Source organism: Chlorocebus sabaeus, chromosome 4 (genome assembly GCF_047675955.1).
Source record: "Chlorocebus sabaeus isolate Y175 chromosome 4, mChlSab1.0.hap1, whole genome shotgun sequence".
Taxonomy (NCBI): Eukaryota; Metazoa; Chordata; class Mammalia; order Primates; family Cercopithecidae; genus Chlorocebus; species Chlorocebus sabaeus.
The window spans coordinates 88890510-88906388 of NC_132907.1; the positions used below are offsets into that span (position 1 = coordinate 88890510).

Here is a 15879-nt window from a genome sequence, read left to right on the forward strand (position 1 = left end):
TCCAGTCTGGGCAACACAGTGAGACTCTGTCTCAAAAAAAAAAAAAAAAAATTTACTTGAGCTGCTTATTAAGCCACTACCTTGCCTGTGGTCTTGTCTATTTTCTGACTATACCCCCACTCCCTACTCATTCATACTGAAATGAAACTTTCAAATAACTATCTATCAGTTTACGTCTTTGGATTCATCAAAGATATCCCCCTTCAGGATAAAGTGGGAACTCCTTGGGAGGATGCACATGGCCTTTCCCAGTCTCACCTGCATGAATCTGCCACATACAGAGCTCACCCTTGCTTCTGCACTATTGTGAGAACAGCTCCTCCACCTGAAGCACCCCCACTCACTCCTTAAAACTCAGTGTGGGGATCGAATCTTCAGAAGAATCCTGCCTGCCCCCCGACCTGCCCCAGCTTCCATTCAGGACTGAGCTGCTTTTCTTCATCCTCCTGAGGAGCGTGTTTTCCACCACTGCAGGGCTCTACACAGCAATGGATCTGTTTGCTCCTTTACTGCTCCCACCTCCACACAATGAATCCCACTAAGAGACAATGGCATCTTTCGTCACCTCTGCACACCCAGTGTCTAGCCTGGTCCCTGGAACGTAACAGGTGCACATGGTGTTTTCATAAAGAAAGAAATTGATTCCAAGAGCAAAACATGTATCTGCTCCTTAAGCCAAAATATATATATATCTGCTTCATAAAGACTAACTTCCTAAGAAACTACTATAAACCATTCAGCAAACACACAAGATGATGAATTCATCAAATAAAGGTAGAGAACTCAGCTACACTAGGTTAAGGGGCATGGATGCTGTACACATAGATTTTCCTATCACTATATAACTCCATATATACAAATATGTCTTTAATTCAGTTATTCCACATCAACAGATAAAAACAAGACACAGTCTTCCTATAGAAAACTTGTAATTTGGTTGTGGAGAAAGACTAACAAAAACGCAACCCTAATACAAAGTGAAAAAATTCATATTATATATGTTGATCCAAAGGGTAGTGGCATGCTTTTTAAAATCCTCATGTTACCCCCTAACAAAATTGGCTAAAATGAATAGTCTTTGCAAGAATATCACTAAATCCTTTGAGCATCAACGACATATTAGGATAGACAATGTACCCACTTGGTAATTCAAACTCAGAGAGCAAAACTCACAGGTGCAAATGAAGAAGGTAAGGAACTCGGGTGTGGTGATGCCATCGGAGGGGGTGAGGGCACTGGTGACAGAAGAGGAGGGGGAAGTTTGAAGAAGTCAATTGCAGCTTGAAGATCGTCATCAAAAAAATGATCATGGTCAACAAATTCAGTGCTGCCACTGTCATGATGACTTTGTACTAAAACCTCAAGATTTCCATTCTCATTAAAAACATGGTCAGAACTACAATTTGTTCCACTGGAGCTCTGTTTTTCCACATTTTGACATAAAAAGTCCTCCTTTATTTCCATAGACAGTTTTGTGAGGCATGTCTGCACACTGGAGGTCCTAAGAGGGCTGCCTTGTGTTGGAGGTAGCATACCATCTTCCCCAGGCACTCTGGAGCTGGTGATTGCTTTGGCAGGTTTTTCTGTGTCGGGGAACAAAAACAGGTATCAGGTATTTACAATATCAAGAAAACTTAAAAACAAAACAAAACAAAAAAGCAAACCTTATTACAACAGTTCAAAATGCTTGAAATACTAATTCCAAGTAAGCAGAAACATTTTTTAAAAGGCAACCAGCTGCTTTCTAAACATTATCCTAGAAAATCAATACATTTCATACAAGTATGCTAGTCTTGCAGTAAGAAAAGTGAGACAGACAGGTGAGACGGACTGGTGGGTACATGGATGACACAGCTGGAAAGACATCTATGTTCATGAAAACGGGCCTTGCTGCCTCACTCAGTCTCTGGATGAACCTTCCCATACAAACACCAGAATGTGGCAGAGAAACAACTTTGTGCCCATAGGTTGATAAAGAACACTATTTTCTGTCCAAAAAGTGATTTGAAATCAACTAATATCAAGCCTACCCATGGCCATATCTGTACAATGCTCTCTGAGAGATCTGATGAGGTCTATGAATACTCAGTATGATAATGCAACAGCAAAGTTCCTATAAAAACCTAATCCTTTCAGGGTCTTGATTTTGGTGAACTTCAGTGGTACTAATTATTAACAAAAACATTTGATTCCATAACCATTTATTATATTTGCAAGCTTTAAAAATAACTTTTATAGAGCATCCAGGGCTCCTTGGATAAGCGGTTGATTATAGGGCTGGGGAGGGAAAATCCGAGTAGAGAGTGAAATATCTTGCGGTACCAGAAGTAAACAACTAAAAAAAAAAAATGGAGTATTTATGAAGGGCCCAGAAGCCAATCTAAAGAAGCTCCCACCAAAGCTAAAAGGATCGCACTGAATAAAGCAGCAATTATAGCAGGCAAGATCCACTGCTGGAGGCTAAAATCAGCAGGCGACAATCGGAAAGAAACAGAATATTTGCACAATGTTAAAGAACCTTTCTCAAGTTGATTCATTAGGAAAAAAAGACTAACTTTACAACATAAAAACCTGCAGATACCACCTTAACCAAGTGACCAAGGTTAGAGCCCAGTGATAATACATACCCATATCACCTATGCCTAGAACAACTCCCTGAGTAAAGAGAAACATCACCACTGTGATGCTCTTGCCTTAAATTATTTACACAACCTCAGTATAACGTGAGAAAACATCAGATAAGCCAAAGCAATGGGCTTTCTACAAAATAATATTCTCCCAAAGTGTAAAAGACAAGAGAGATAAAAACAAACAAACAAACAAACAAACAAAAAACCAGGAACTTTTGGACTGGAGGAGGTGAAAGCAAGATGACTACTGAAGGCTTCCTGTATGGCATCCTGGAAGGAAAGGAGGATCCCTGGGGAAAACTGTGAAATTCACAGTTTAGTTAACAGGGTTGTACCAAATGTCCTGGTTTTGATCACTGGTAACTGAAAATGTTAAAAATCCTGCAATCTGCTAAGGGATCCATGGGGATTCTCTAAACTACTTTTGTAACCATCCTCATATGAAAATAAAAAGCTAAAACAAAAGAGTATGTCTTATGGTACAAGAAGATTCCAAAGATGCCATATTTTCCCTTCTACTTTGGAAAAATTAACGTAATATATTTACCCCTCAAAAGCATATTTTTAAATACAAACATGAGATTATGAAATGAAGAATAGCTCCTTTAGTAACAGCTTGACAACATAAAATCAAATGCTTAAGACAGAATGCTGATTGACAGAGAAAGCCAAAAAGCATCACCCGGTTGCTTCTGCCTAAACAGATGAATTGATAAATTATAAACTGAGGGGACTAATTTAGGAGTTGCGGGCACCATGTGGTTAATACCAGTGGATACCTAGTAGGTGAACTGAGGGAAACATCTACTTAACGAAACCCCATATGCCTCTGTACACTTGACAAGTTCTGAGTCCACCGTAAGTAAGAATCAGTAACTTGTCCCTTAACGTTTTTTTCCAAGGAAACTGTCTTTAGAAGCCTGAGAGGAAAATAAGGTGCAGGTTTCCATAGACTAAGAACCTCAGTGACCCATGAATTTACAGCAGCTAATCATAAGAAATTAGTAAAATGACAAAAAGCTAAATAAGTAGCACTTTTGTCTTATACAAGACAGCTATCTTCTCCCCTTCCACTCAGGATAGCTAACTCGACTATAACTGTGAATGTGCTAGAATGCCTCCATAAGTGCTCACGGATTGATCAAATTCACGAAATGATTCTGAAGAAACTGTGCATCCTTCAGGTCTCCCCTCTCCGCCTGCCAGTATGCCTCTGCTACTCGACCTTCTAACGTTTTTGAAGGTTCTCTGATGAAAGCTAACTGTATTCACTGGGATTAAAATTCACACTGAAGGGAAATGAGTTTTGTATAATAAAAAGTACTCATTCGTGTTTATTTCATTCTTTCAATGTTAGAATCAGGAGCTATTAAAAACTAACGGCTGCAATGCCTATGGTAAACCTCTCTACTTTCACATATGAAATCCATTTCTGTAAGCTTCTCTCTCACCTGGGATACATCTGCTGCCTTCACCAGGTAGTCTGTGTGTTGTGTTTACACAGAGCCAGAGTTCCTTCAGAAGCAGTTTTACTTTTCCTGTGAAACACAGTAAAGCATTAAAGTCACGTCATTTGGCTCACCGTACACAAGGCCAAATCATACTTCTATGAAAACAGGGTTTATTAGGGACTTAGAAAATTAGGTAACTTAAACATCTTCCCCAAACTCAACTACTGTGCACAATACAGTTATTGATAAAAAGGTCTGCAATACTTTAGCTAAAAATTGAAGGCTGAAGGTACATTTGTTTGTTTGCTTATTTTAAAATAAATTTGGTGGCAGAGGCAAGGGATTCAAAAGACCATGTGTACTTGTTGTTAAAGGGTTTTATTACCCCTTTATGTATGCATGGGACAAATGAATCTTTGGCCCACATATTTTCACCAGAGACTGCTTTGAGATGGGGGAAGGAAACACAGTTAATAACTGATAAGGGATCTGGGCTCTATGTATTCTATAAGGAGTAGAGAAGCATCCCTCAGTTATAAGAGGTTATCAGAAAAGTCATTAGACTTCACCATGCTGTAATTAACCTGGGGAGTTCAAGGATTACAGATAATCCATCAATGGACTTGAGGGGAGACGGTATGGGAAATGTGTGTGTATGAACATATGGATAGAAACCAATCATCACACACACAAGCAGACAGAGAAGCACATGCTTTTATAAGGAAAGTAAAACCTTTGGAATTTTTATACATTTTCAAAGAGATGTAAATTCCTAAAATAGTTAAGAACCAGTAATTCAAATTGAAAGGCCAAGGGATGCTGTAACTAAGACAGCCCTAATGCGATACATGTAACATTAAGAATATTATACTCTGGTTTTAAAGCTTTTCTACATTAATAGAAATTTCAAAACCTTCTAAAGCAAAAAGCATTTATGAAAATATAATTATGAATAGCTTGTGGTGAAATGTGCATAAAAAAGACAACCCATACTAATTAAAATTCAACTAAAAGTAGCTTAAGTGTATGTAACTCTCAGGTCACCTTAAAAGTTCTATTAGAGTTTCCTTGAACTTAAGTTTTTTAATTAACCTTAAGCATTTACTGAAATTAGTGAAATATTTAATACAGTTCAAGAGAAGCTTAAAGACCAACCTTTAAAAACCAAAATGTCTCAGGGAATCACAGATTTTGTAAGAGATTAGCTCTACTTAAGCTGGCAGACTGCTCGCTCCAAAAAATGAAGTCCACAGAAAGGACAACTGTGGAGGACAGCTCAAGAAGTGTGAAAGGCTGGACACTGCCAACTCTCCTGAGCCAAAACCACCTTCTGATTGCCACTGTGTGTGAGCTACATCCATTTTTCAGTTCCAAAATTCTGTGATCGAATAGCTTATCTACATTGTGATATAACCTACCCAAAAGCCTGCTTCCAAACACTGTAATCCCCTTTGCTTAAATGACCTGACCAGGATCCCTGCTTATTACGTATACCCAAAGCAGCAAACAAGGAACCTTAAAAAAAAAGAAAAAAAGTTACTTTTCCATTCTTATGGAGGCTATCATCCAGAGCTATGCCTTTTCTAACTGAGCATTCCAACTGCTAATCTGACCCAAAAAAATAAAGCACTCTACTCCTAAACAAAGCAGAAAAAAAATCTTCAGCGTTAACTTTATACTTAGTGAATTGCACAACTTCCTCTAATCCTTTAAAATTCTTCCTTTATCAAACTCTAAGGCATGTATGAATATTTAAGGATTTACATATTCATTTATGAAATTTCTTTCCTACTTTGTTGCTTTGTCATCATCTGTATCCATATCACACTTCTTTAATCAGGGTAGGCTACTGAATATCCGTTAGAGCATAGTCCTTATTCTGTTTTTTCCTTTTGAAAAACTGTATTCTTCTGAACATACACTCTTCCCTATAAACCATCTGCTTGTCCTCTTCCATAGAAAACCTCTATGGGACTTTGAATGTTTCTGTATATTTATAAATATATTTGGGGAAATTTTACATCTTTATACTTTGTTTCTCATCCAGGAACATAATGTTTATGTACTCAGGTCTTCCTTAATGCTTTTAAGGAATGCTTCAGTTTTCCTCAGAAACACTGTATACTGATTTCAGGTCTTTTCTTAGACATCTGCTGGTTCAGGTATCACTTGAGAATGGGTTGTTCTTATTCCATTCCTTTTCTAACAGGTTAATAACGGAACAATGTATATGCTCATTGTATATGCCAGCACTTTACCAAGCTCTATTACTTCTAATTCCAACTGTAGTTGAGTCTTTTGAATTCTCTATATTAGTAATATCATCTGAAATAATGACAATTTCTACTTTCCTTTATTAGTATTCACAGCTCCCACTCTTCTGCATTTATTCTGTTGCACTGGTTCAGGCCTCCAGTACAAAGAAAAAAAAAAAAATGGAACTAACAAAAAGCATGCTTGCCTTGTTTTTGACAGTAATAACTATACTTTGAATGTTCCACCTTTCTCAAGTTAAACTTTTTTTTCCAGTACCTCATCAATTTTTTGAAATTGGGACTAGGTGCTGAATTGAGATGATCCCAACATTCTCTGACCCAGATGTAGTATTCCTGAGATAAATCTTCAAGCATAATTTGTCTGTACTCTAAATTCTGTGTGGATTTAATTTCTTAAAATTTTATTTAGTATTTTTGCAGCTATACTAACAACAGAAGAGTCCTGAGTCTTGAGAATATGTGTGCATGCTATTTGCTTTTGGTACAGCATTATGCTAGCCTCAGAGAATAAAATGGAAACATTCCTTATTTTCTAAATTCTGAAACAAAAAAATTAATAATAGAGACACTAGTTTTTCAATGAATGTTTACAAAGCTCACCTATAAACTATCTGGATTTATTATGCTGTTAGATCTTTAACTATTCTTAAAAATTTCTTCCTGGTTATTTTAAGTTTGCAGCAATTGTTCTGAATCATTTTGAGCATGTTTTCCTAGAAAATGGACCGTTCTACTTATATTTTCACATCTGAATATGAACTTGTGAATTAAAAAATTTCTCTACTGTAGTTTTAATGCTTTCTCAATCCTGGTGCTGCTATTTTTTTGTTTGTTTAATCAAAGTTTACCAAAGAGATGTTGGTTTCATTAGCATTACAAAGAACCAGCTATCAGATTTAATTCTACTAAATCAATTGCTTTGTATCCTATTTCATTAAGTTTGCATTTTCATCATTTTTTTCCTTCATTTAAACAGTTCGTTCTCTGTATTTATTTTCTAAAGTGACAATGTATCACGTAAGGCCATAATAGATTCCTTTGAACAGTGAAGGATTGCCCTACTGTTTACTTTCAGAACAGTTTAGTATTTCAGTTCTTGTCTTTTCTGTTACCCAAGAGAGGTTTTTTTGTGTGTGTTTATGTGAGTTGAGTTACTAGGTAAGTTTTGCAGGTTTTGTTTTTGCAGGGGGAGGGGGATTTTTATTAAAAGCTCATATTAAATTGTCGGTATTTTTTGTTGTTTACTTACTAGTCAACTTTTATACATGTTTGAAAAGTATTTTAGCGAACTCCAGGTGTGTGGTTTACAGAGTTGTATATAAATTATCCATTTGGAACTGTGATTCCGATTCCATCCCTTGTCTGCTTTTGCTCTCTCTTTCTAAAAAACATATTGAAGTCTCTCATGACAAAAATAGATGTGGCCAGTCCCCCTAGATTTCCAAGAGTATTGCTTGACATCGTTTCACACTCTTAGGTACATACCAGCTGTATCTTCTTGGCAAACTATACTTTTAATCAACATTTCAATCATGTAAATTCATTTCTAAGCTTTTATTATTTTTTTTGCCTTATATGACTGCTTTAATGTCAGCATTGCTTGGAAAATTTTTATCCATCCCTCTAATATTCAGTCAGTTTCATCTAATTTTAGGTATTTCTTATGAAAGTGTCAGAGATGGAGACTGCATACAAAAATCATGCTCAACACTTGGTGGCCCCTATGAATATGAATATTCCATTTGTTTTCTGCTCAGGAAAGTTTCCTTCTGTCATGTCTTGATCACCTTCTCTCCTTATGGTTCTGTTCTTCCCTCTGAGAAGTCCTAGGAGATGCATATTGAGACATCTGGCTTTGTCCTCCAAATCTTGTTATTTTCTCTAGTATCTTTCATTTGTTTGTCCCTTTGTACGATGTTCTCAACTGCCTAGGATTCAGTCTCTAGGATCAACTTAACTGATATTTTATTTGTCCATCCAGTATTTCCACCTTTCTACTGGGTTTATTTTATTTATGCAATTGGATTTTTAATTTTCAAGATCCACAGCTGGTTCAATTTCATAGCAGCAGCCTATGGACATGTTCTTAGACTTTCTCTAAAGGAAATGCAATCAGTTTTCAGCATTTCCTTCTCATTCATAATTAAAGAGTTTCTCTCAGTCTTCTCGCATCTGTTGCTTTTCTCTTTTTTCTCACTGCTTTTTCTCTAAGTTTTAGATAAGCGTTTAGGCAGAACATCTTTGGCAGACAAAGTATATTTCTTCAGCCTACATTTTTAGTGCTATTCCTTTAGCAGTAAATGTAGATTCTCATTTCCTAAATCTGTGGGACCCCGGCCTTGCAGAGGAAGCAGTGGAAAGTGGATGCAGTTGTGAGGGTTTACACGGAGTATATAAACACCTTATTTTCTGGGAATAGGAGGAGCTAGCCCTTAAAGCAGCCATAATTACCCAATTTTCTGATATTCACACCCACTCTGAGGAGCTCCAATGTCATAGCTAAAACTCTAGAAAACTAAACTGGGGCCACAGTTCATGAGCAAAGGCCAGAAACAATTTTTGAAAACCAGAAGGGTAGCATTCTTTTCACCCTTTAATCAATTACCTGGCACAATGCTAACGTCCTGCTCCTTCTCCCACTCCCTGCCACCTCTGATTTGGGAAAACTCGCAGCTTCTGCAATGGAAACTTACTTTGTGAGAGCTGCTATTTTGTCTGCAATTGCAGGTTTCATCACCAATTGATACTATCTGCTGTGCATCTTCCTCATTTCTTCTACTGATGGTAATCTTTGTAACTATCCAGCAGCTGCTGCTGTTTCTGTTTTTTTTTTTTCTGGTCGAAAATTTTTGTTGGAATTTGAAAGAAAAGAAAGGCAAAGTGGCACTCAGACAGCCTGTTTTTTATAAAGTGAAGTCAATCTAATACTCTGGTGCTTACTTTGCAAATCTTTTCCATAAGTCAAGTATTAGTGTTAACAATACACTTAAGAAGTAAGGATAAACCCATCAAGGTCCACAGCTAAATAACCAGCAGATTCCCAAAAACTTTATGCATTTGGGAAAAGTAAAATATACAACAGAAACTATCCCTGCCCTCATTAAGAGGGTAGATAGAAACAAAATGTAAGACAATTTTACTAGAGATAGTAATAAGTTATTTGAAACAAATACAACACAATGTAGGGATAGAGAGCAACTACAGAAAGAGGACAGAAGGGTTCTGCTTTGAATAGTAAGGCTTGGGAATAGCTGAATTGTAAAACAAATCTGTCAGTCCAAACACGAAGATAATTCCATTCAACCGCTGACTACTCAACAGGAAAGCGAATGTTGTCAAGTCTATTTCTTTCAGCAATAATTATTACTTAAAGTCTCATTTTCCATACACAAGAGAACAAGAATCTAGTCAAAAGCTCATGGAATGATATCTAGTGATAGTGGTAGGTTAGCAATCAATGCCCAGGGAGCTCAAAGGCGGGAACTGTTAAAGCCTTACACCAAGGAAAACATGAACTTGTACTATGAATTTTTAAAAAAATTACAGAAAAAAAGGTAAAGGTGACTTCTAAGAGACACCATATACCTGCACACAATTTAAATGTTTTTAATCATTTCCACTTGGAGAAAAAAATTACACATTAGTGAAATGAAATACCATTATTTACTAATTAAACATTTTACATGCATCCCCACAAAAAACCTCTGAGGTACAGCAGAAATTCAAATTCATATTTCCATTTTTAAAAGGAAAATGAAAATACAAAAATGGAAAGTAAATGGCAGAGTCACACAACAAATGGAAGGATTGAAGTGAAAATTCTCATTTCTCACCTCTAGAGTTATGCTTCTCACCTATGAGACGTGGCACTAAGTAATGCAGTGCGTCCACACTTGTAGTACATTCCCTTGTTCCACGACCACCACTTTTCTTTGCACTTGTGGGCCTTCCCTAAACTTTTCTGTCTATACTATAGGGCTTTACTATATAATATACTATAAGGCTTGAACTCTACGGTTTTCCTGCCTGACTTTAACATTTTCTTATATAATTGGTACCTAGGAAATATAATAAATTAATTTAATAAATTATAATCCAGAGAGAAAATCTGTATTCATTAATCGAAAAGAGCAGATATTATATCTCCAACTAGTTTTCCTATCCCAAACAATATTGATTTTTGACTCTTTTATTCACTGTATTATTTTATAAGACAATAAGCTGATTATATATGGATCTAATGAAGACACAATAATACATGACTTCTACTAAAACGAAACATCTACTAAGCCCTGGCACTTTCACAATTATATGTAGGAGCAAAACACAGCCTCACAACCCACTAAGAGTAATACACAATACTAAAACAAAAGTTGCAATATACTCACTTTTATCTATGCTTCCATATGAATCACTTGAAATTTGTGTTCCGATATGTCTCAACTCTAAAAACATGGAGAAAAAATGGTTAATAAAATACTACATATCAAAAAGAAATTTATGTAAGCATTAACTGAATACTCACCCTTTTCATTTTTCTGTTTAGAAAATTCGTCAAGCCTTTCCTGTGAAAACAAAACATTAATAGTGTTTATGCTGAACAAGAAGTGCAGCCATTCCAGACCAAATGTAAAACAGGTGCAACTTAACAGGCAGCTGGGACTGTTTTTGCCAGGGGGCCTCGTGTCTGACTCCTACGTGAGTTACAACACAGAGACACTACAGAGGCCCTGGAACCACATATTTAAGATTTGTGTATGCTGCTTTCATCTAGTACCTGTGTCTTCTTAAATTCCTTTTCAAGTATTTTCTTTTCATTTCTCAGTTGCTTGAAGTCCTGAGTTTGCTTGACAGCAGCCTCTTTATTTAAGTCCAGTGAAGCAACAGGGAGAGAAAAATAATTTACTAACTTTACTACTGTGGTTAATGAAATACTCAAAATTTTATCTATTACAAGTTTTTCTCATTTCTTAAAACTTTGAAATAAATTTTGTAAAAAGCCATTGCTCCTTCAATATTTTATCATCAGGGCTGAATGCAATACACGTTTTTCTTTAACTGTCATTTAAACCACAGAACTAGCATGGGCCTTAAGAATCCTTTCCAAACCAGGCACAGCAATCCCAATCCCCAGTTAGGGAAGAATTCAAGGCATAAAAGGGAGTTGCCCTCCCATTTCAATCACTGGTAACCCTGAAGTCTTAGAAATTTTAGAAATGCAATTTTATCTCAGAATACAGTGTCTTTATTAGGGAGGGGAGAGGCGATCTTCTCAATGCTTATTACAGATATGGTTATTCTTCCCTGGAATTCCCTTCAACAAGTTAGCTACACATAATCCCTAGGACCTTTATTAGGGATCCATTTTTAGGTAATAGATCTCTTTATTAGAGATCTATTTTAGGTAATCCTTCATTCTGATTTCTGGTTCTGAAGCCTCAAATGGTCCAGACATACTATTAAGAATCTGACCAGTATTGACTTTACATAAATACGCTCATATACAATTACCAACTAAAATCCCATGAAACACTTCACTAACAATCCTCTCCTGACTCCTCTAACAAGTATGGGTATTTTTACTCAGTAATCTTTATTAAGTCACATTGATAATTTTTACTAGAAAAAATATTATACATGAAAAATAAAGGCGACATTTTGCTTCACAGAAAGTCTGTTCTAAAACCTGCATATATAGTCTTACTGGCACTTCAGATTGGTTTAAAAACATTTCCTTGCAGTGGCTCACAACTACGATACCAGCTCTTTGGGAGGCTGAGCAGGTCTCTGGAGCCCAGGAGTTCAAGACCAGCCTGGGCAACACTGTGAAACTCTGTCTCTACAAAAAATTAGTCGGATGTGGTGGTGCACACCTGTAGTTCCCAGCTACTCAGGAGATTGAATAATCACCTGAGTCTGGGAGGCTGAGACTGCAGTAAGCCATGACTGTGCCACTGTACTCCGGCTTAGGTGACAGTGAGACCCTGTCTCAGAAAAATAATAATAATTTCCTTGGCTGGGCACAGTGGCTCACGCCTGTAATATCAGCACTTTGGGAGGCTGAGGCAGGAGAATCACTCAAGCCAAGGAGTTCAAGACCAGCCTGGGCAACCCTATCTCTACAAAAAATTTAAAAATTAGACAGGTGTGGTAGCACACACTTACAGTCCCATCACTCTGGAGGCTGAGGCTGGAGGATCGCTTTAAGGCAGAGTTACAGTGAGCTATGATTTTGCCACTGCACTCCAGTCTAGGCAACAGTGAGACCTGTCTCTAAAAAACACAAGAAGTGGGCCAGGCGCGTTGGCTCAACATGGTGAAACTCCATGTCTACCACAAATATAAAAAAATTAGCCGGATGTGGTGGCACATGCCCCATAGGCCCAGCTACTCAGGAGGCTGAGGCAGGAGAATCGCTTGAACCCAGGAGGCAGAGGTTATAGAGAGCCGAGATCACCCCACTGCACTCCAGTCTAGGAGACAGAGCGAGATTTCGTCTCAAAAAAAAATTCCTTTTAAAATAAAAAATGTGGCTGGGTGCAGTGGTTCACACATGTAATCCCAGCACTTTGGGAAGCTGAGGCGGGCAGATTCCTTGAAGTCAGGAGTTCAAGATCAGTCTGGCCAACATGGTGAAAGTCCATCTGTACCAAAAAATACAAAAATTAGCTAGGTTTGGTGGTGCGTGGATTTCGTCTCAAAAAAAATTCCTTTTAAAATAAAAAATGTGGCTGGGTGCAGTGGTTCACACATGTAATCCCAGCACTTTGGGAAGCTGAGGCGGGCAGATTCCTTGAAGTCAGGAGTTCAAGATCAGTCTGGCCAACATGGTGAAAGTCCATCTGTACCAAAAAATACAAAAATTAGCTAGGTTTGGTGGTGCGTGCCTGTAATCCCAGATGCTCAGGAGGCTGAGGTGGGAGAAACTCTTAAACCCGGAAGGCAGAGGTTGCAGTAAGCCGAGATGGCACCACCTGGATGATCACACCACCTGTCCAGCCTGGGTGACAGAGTGAGACCCTATCTCAAAAAATAAAATAAAATAAATAAAAAATTTAAAAAGTTTAAAAATTAAAAAAAACAAATTGTTTAAATACAATAGACACTTATCTCCACATTCTTACGAGAGATGTCAACACTTAGAACACAAAATATCATTCATACTGCCAAACTGTCAGTGTTAGTGCAATAATCAAATCAGAGGAAAAATTGTTACCAAAATATTCATAGAGTTTAAGTCCAAAAAATTTGGTTCAATCAAGATAAATTAGTGACTAGAAATACTTTCGGCCAACTATTATTATATGTGCCCTGATGCAACTAAATTCAAATTCTTACTTCACACTCTAAATGAAAATAAACCATCTCTGAAGTAGAGCACTAGCAAGGCAATGGGTCAGAAACCCACAGCAGCTAAGATGCCCCATCTGGCAAAGCCCCTTTGTCTCTCCTTGGTATTAGGTCTGTGTCCTAACCACACAATGAAGGGAGGAAAAAGCAAATAAAAAGATCTTGAGTTCAATTCCTACCAATTCCTGAAAGGTTATTAGCTGAAATGTCAGCACTTAGATTCTCACACAGTCCCTCTGCATTCGTACCTACTCCCTGCAGGCTAGAACCCCCAACGAGAGGGTGGGGCATGGGAGAGGATCAGGTACAAACCGGACAATCCCTGCTGTACAAAATGTCATGGAGATCTCTGTATGTGTGTTATAACTATCTAAACACACCAGTTTCTTGGTACTAAAAGTAGCCACCCTTTCTACCAGCCACTTATTTCATTAAGAAAAAATGAAAAAGCCCTATGAGATTCAACTTTCCAAATTAAATTTTCATTAATTACTGCTTTTTGTAGCAAAAGTATGGCCTGCTATTATTTTGAGTGCAGTAACATTTCAGAGGTTTGCCACATTCCATCTCTACGTTACGATATGGTAATTGAGAGTAGTATTCACACTTCTCTCTAACAGACCCCTTGATGCAGTCATCCATGGATGTACCATCCAAAACCACAACAATTCAAATACTTGATCAAGAAGTACCTTCTCAAACAGTTACCAATGATTTTTTGTACTGACCGAAAACTTCAGGTAACAATAGTGCCACCTACCTTGCAGCTTCTTCACTTTAGCTTCTAGTTTCTTCTTCCTAATAATGAAATTGTATAAGTTAAATGCCAAGAAACAGTGGAATAGGAAAAAATACGCTCTTATAATTTGTGGCACATATTTTTAAAATTACTAATATTTGTACAACAAATTTTCAGTCTGAACTAGTATCCTAAGAGAGAATAATATACTATTTAGTGTGAAATATCTTTACAGTGGATTAAAAACTTCTGTCCTTTCCACCTGAAACACATGCCATGGGCCTGTCGAGTTTCTGCCATGAGTACATCTGGGACCTTTCCTGAACCGCAGTGACAACATTCATGAGCCTAGCTGAAGTGTCTAAGTGTTCTGTAAGAGTCAGTCCAGAGTCTAATGAGTTAAGGTTACTCTTCAGGAGCATGCATGGTGTTAACAGTGGTCACAGCACCACTGTATGGGAAGCAGTGGCTGGAGAGCTGCACTTGTTTTAAGATGGATTTCTGAGAGTCTGAGAAGGTGGGTAACTCTCTGAGTCACTGCTTCATTACATCTACATTCAATTGCTTTATGTATAGCTCACATTTGTTGTGAATAAACCTGACTACAGTATGAACCTCAACGATAAATGGGATGCTTTTGAACAGCCCTTTTTATGAACAAAGACACCCATTCCACATGCTATCGGTTAAAGCACTGGTACAAAGCAAGGGGTGGGTCACTATGTTGACACACAGACACGTTGTGAATGCATATACAATGCATTATATACATAAACACCTTTAGACACACACAGACACATGTGCATGCATCTATAATGCATATACATAGAGACAAACACCTTTATGGAGTTCTTTCTTTGTGCAGCCCTTTAACATATGACTATTTATTTAATGTTCCTTATGACCCTTCAAAGTAGATATAACTTCCCATTTACACATGTGGAAACCAAGGTTGAGAGACTAACTAGTTCAAGACCATGCAGCTAATTATGGCCAAGAAATCCAAAGACTATTAAAAAAAAAAAAAAAAAAACTATTGACTTAAGAATTATCTATTTTCAAAAATGAAACCCTATTTCTATAGTAATTTAATAACTACTTACTGAGCATCACTCTTCAAGCATTCTTCCTTTACACGAGCATATTCCTGATGAGTATCCTGATACAACTTTAAAGAACTCTAAAAAAAAAAAAAAAACAGATATTGTCAAATGAAAGTCACTGACCATTGGTCATAACTTGCTTTGACTCTAAGCTATTAACCAAATAAACAGATATCAGGCAGAAAACCAAAGTACAATTCACTGAATATTTTAATAGAGGTAACCAGATTCTTAATAGATGACATATGACTAACAATACAATCAAAAGGTATAACACTTAAAAACAATATACTAATTTTATTGTAATTCTAAATCTTCATAATTGGTTTA

General features: G+C 37.2%; 1 protein-coding gene across 2 annotated transcripts in view; it reads right to left on the bottom strand.

Moving 5' to 3' along the window:
* Positions 1–15879, bottom strand: part of ICE1 (interactor of little elongation complex ELL subunit 1) — a 73053-nt gene that overhangs the window by 37863 nt on the left and 19311 nt on the right. For both annotated transcript variants that reach the window (XR_012092825.1, XM_007961161.3), the window contains 7 exons: positions 15550–15626; positions 14468–14505; positions 11135–11217; positions 10883–10922; positions 10746–10802; positions 4082–4168; positions 1174–1583 (listed from right to left, as the gene is read on the bottom strand). Coding sequence is in view for 1 of the 2 variants with exons in the window: in XM_007961161.3 (XP_007959352.3) it covers positions 1174–1583; positions 4082–4168; positions 10746–10802; positions 10883–10922; positions 11135–11217; positions 14468–14505; positions 15550–15626 (792 nt within the window). In the remaining variant the exon portion in view is untranslated. The remainder of the gene's footprint in view (positions 1–1173; positions 1584–4081; positions 4169–10745; positions 10803–10882; positions 10923–11134; positions 11218–14467; positions 14506–15549; positions 15627–15879) is intronic.